The sequence below is a fragment of the Cetorhinus maximus genome, unplaced genomic scaffold (assembly GCF_964194155.1).
Source record: "Cetorhinus maximus unplaced genomic scaffold, sCetMax3.hap1.1 HAP1_SCAFFOLD_5022, whole genome shotgun sequence".
In the NCBI taxonomy this organism is placed as follows: domain Eukaryota; kingdom Metazoa; phylum Chordata; class Chondrichthyes; order Lamniformes; family Cetorhinidae; genus Cetorhinus; species Cetorhinus maximus.
In genome coordinates, this window is record NW_027600920.1 from 810 (window position 1) to 2385 (window position 1576).

At 58.4% G+C, this 1576-nt stretch overlaps 1 protein-coding gene across 1 annotated transcript; it reads left to right on the plus strand.

Moving 5' to 3' along the window:
* Nucleotides 1–201: 201 nt before the first annotated feature.
* LOC144678635 (low-density lipoprotein receptor-related protein 1-like) lies at nt 202–816 on the plus strand (the record flags this gene model as incomplete). Its single annotated transcript, XM_078538365.1, has 2 exons — nt 202–378; nt 676–816. Coding segments are annotated over 2 exons (318 nt in total), but the record flags the coding sequence as incomplete, so codon positions are not given.
* Between the last annotated feature and the right edge of the window lie 760 nt (nt 817–1576).

Consider the following 1576-nt stretch of genomic DNA (forward strand, 5'->3'; position numbering starts at 1 on the left):
CCACTGTCTGGTGACCTGCCCCCACTGTCTGGTGACCTGCCCCCACTGTCTGGTGACCTGCCCTCCCTGTCTGGTGACCTGCACCCCCTGTCTGCTGACCTGCACCCCCATGTCTCGTGCATTGACGTGTGTGTCTGTGGTCACTAGCGTAACCCGAGCTGAAACTGTAACCTTGGTTCTCCCTCCCTCTGGCGTCCGCAGGTCTGAGCCACCCTTTCAGCATCGACATCTTCGAGGACTACATCTACGGTGTCACCTACATCAACAACGTCATCTTCAAGGTGCACAAGTTCGGACATGACCAGGTCCAGACCCTGACGTCGGGACTCAACCACGCCACCGACGTGGTCCTCTTCCACCAGTTCAAACAGCAGGACGGTGAGTGGTACCAGAGCAGAGGCGGGGTCCCGGCAGCTGAGAGAGGGGGTGGTGGGGGAGGACCGGGTTAGCGTTTCCAGCCTGGATGACTCCTCCATCAGAGCCCCAGCGGCGTCTGAGCTGTAGCTGCAAACCGCCGGGGGTTTAAACGATCCGTGCACCCGGGCACCCGCGGGACAGAGTCTGCAGGAGCGAGGAATCGGCCGATTGGGGGTGCGAGGGTTTTGGGGGAATTGTTGCCCGTTTGAGGTCTCTTTAACCGATGTTGTTTTTTCTTTACCTCCCCCCCCTTCACAGTGACAAACCCGTGCGACAGGAAGAAGTGCGAGTGGCTTTGCCTCCTCAATCCCATCGGGGCCACCTGCACCTGTCCCAATGGCAGGACCATGATTAACGGGACCTGCATCAAGACCTCTTCGCCCACGTCCTCCCCCGATGGTAAGTCCACCCTTATCATCGACAGCGGCAGCAGCTCACGGGGCTGTTGTTCCTGTAACGTGGTGAAACTCTCCCAGGCTGGTTAAACTATGACACCCGTGGCATTAGAATCCGTCCCTGTCCGGATGCAGCTAGACCCGGACAATATCCAGGCTTGGGGCTGACCAGTGGCAAGTGACATTCGCGCCACACAAGTGCCAGGCAATGACCATCTCCAACAAGAGAGAATCCAACCATCGCCCCCTTGACGTTCAATGGCATTACCATCACTGAATCCCCCCCACTATCAACATCCTGGGGGTTACCATTGACCAGAAACTGAGCTGGACCAGCCATATAAACGCTGCGGCTACAAGAGCAGGTCAGAGGCTGGGAATCCTGCGGAGAGTCACTCACCTCCTGACTACCCCCACAAAGCCTGTCCACCATCTACAAGGCACAAGTCAGGAGTGTGATGGGACACTCCCCACTTGCCTGGATGAGTGCGCCTCCCACAACACTCGAGAAGCTCGACACCGTCCAGGACAAAGCAGCCCCCGCTCGATGGGGCACCCCATCCACAAACATTCACTCCCTCCACCACCACCGACGCACAGGGGCAGCAGTGTGTGTACCATCTACAAGATGCACTGCAGCAACTCACCAAGGCTCCTTCAACAGCGCCGCCCAAACCCACGACCTCTACCATCTAGAAGGACGAGGGCAGCAGACACATGGGGAACACCACCACCTGCAAGTTCCCCCTCCCGAGCCACTCACC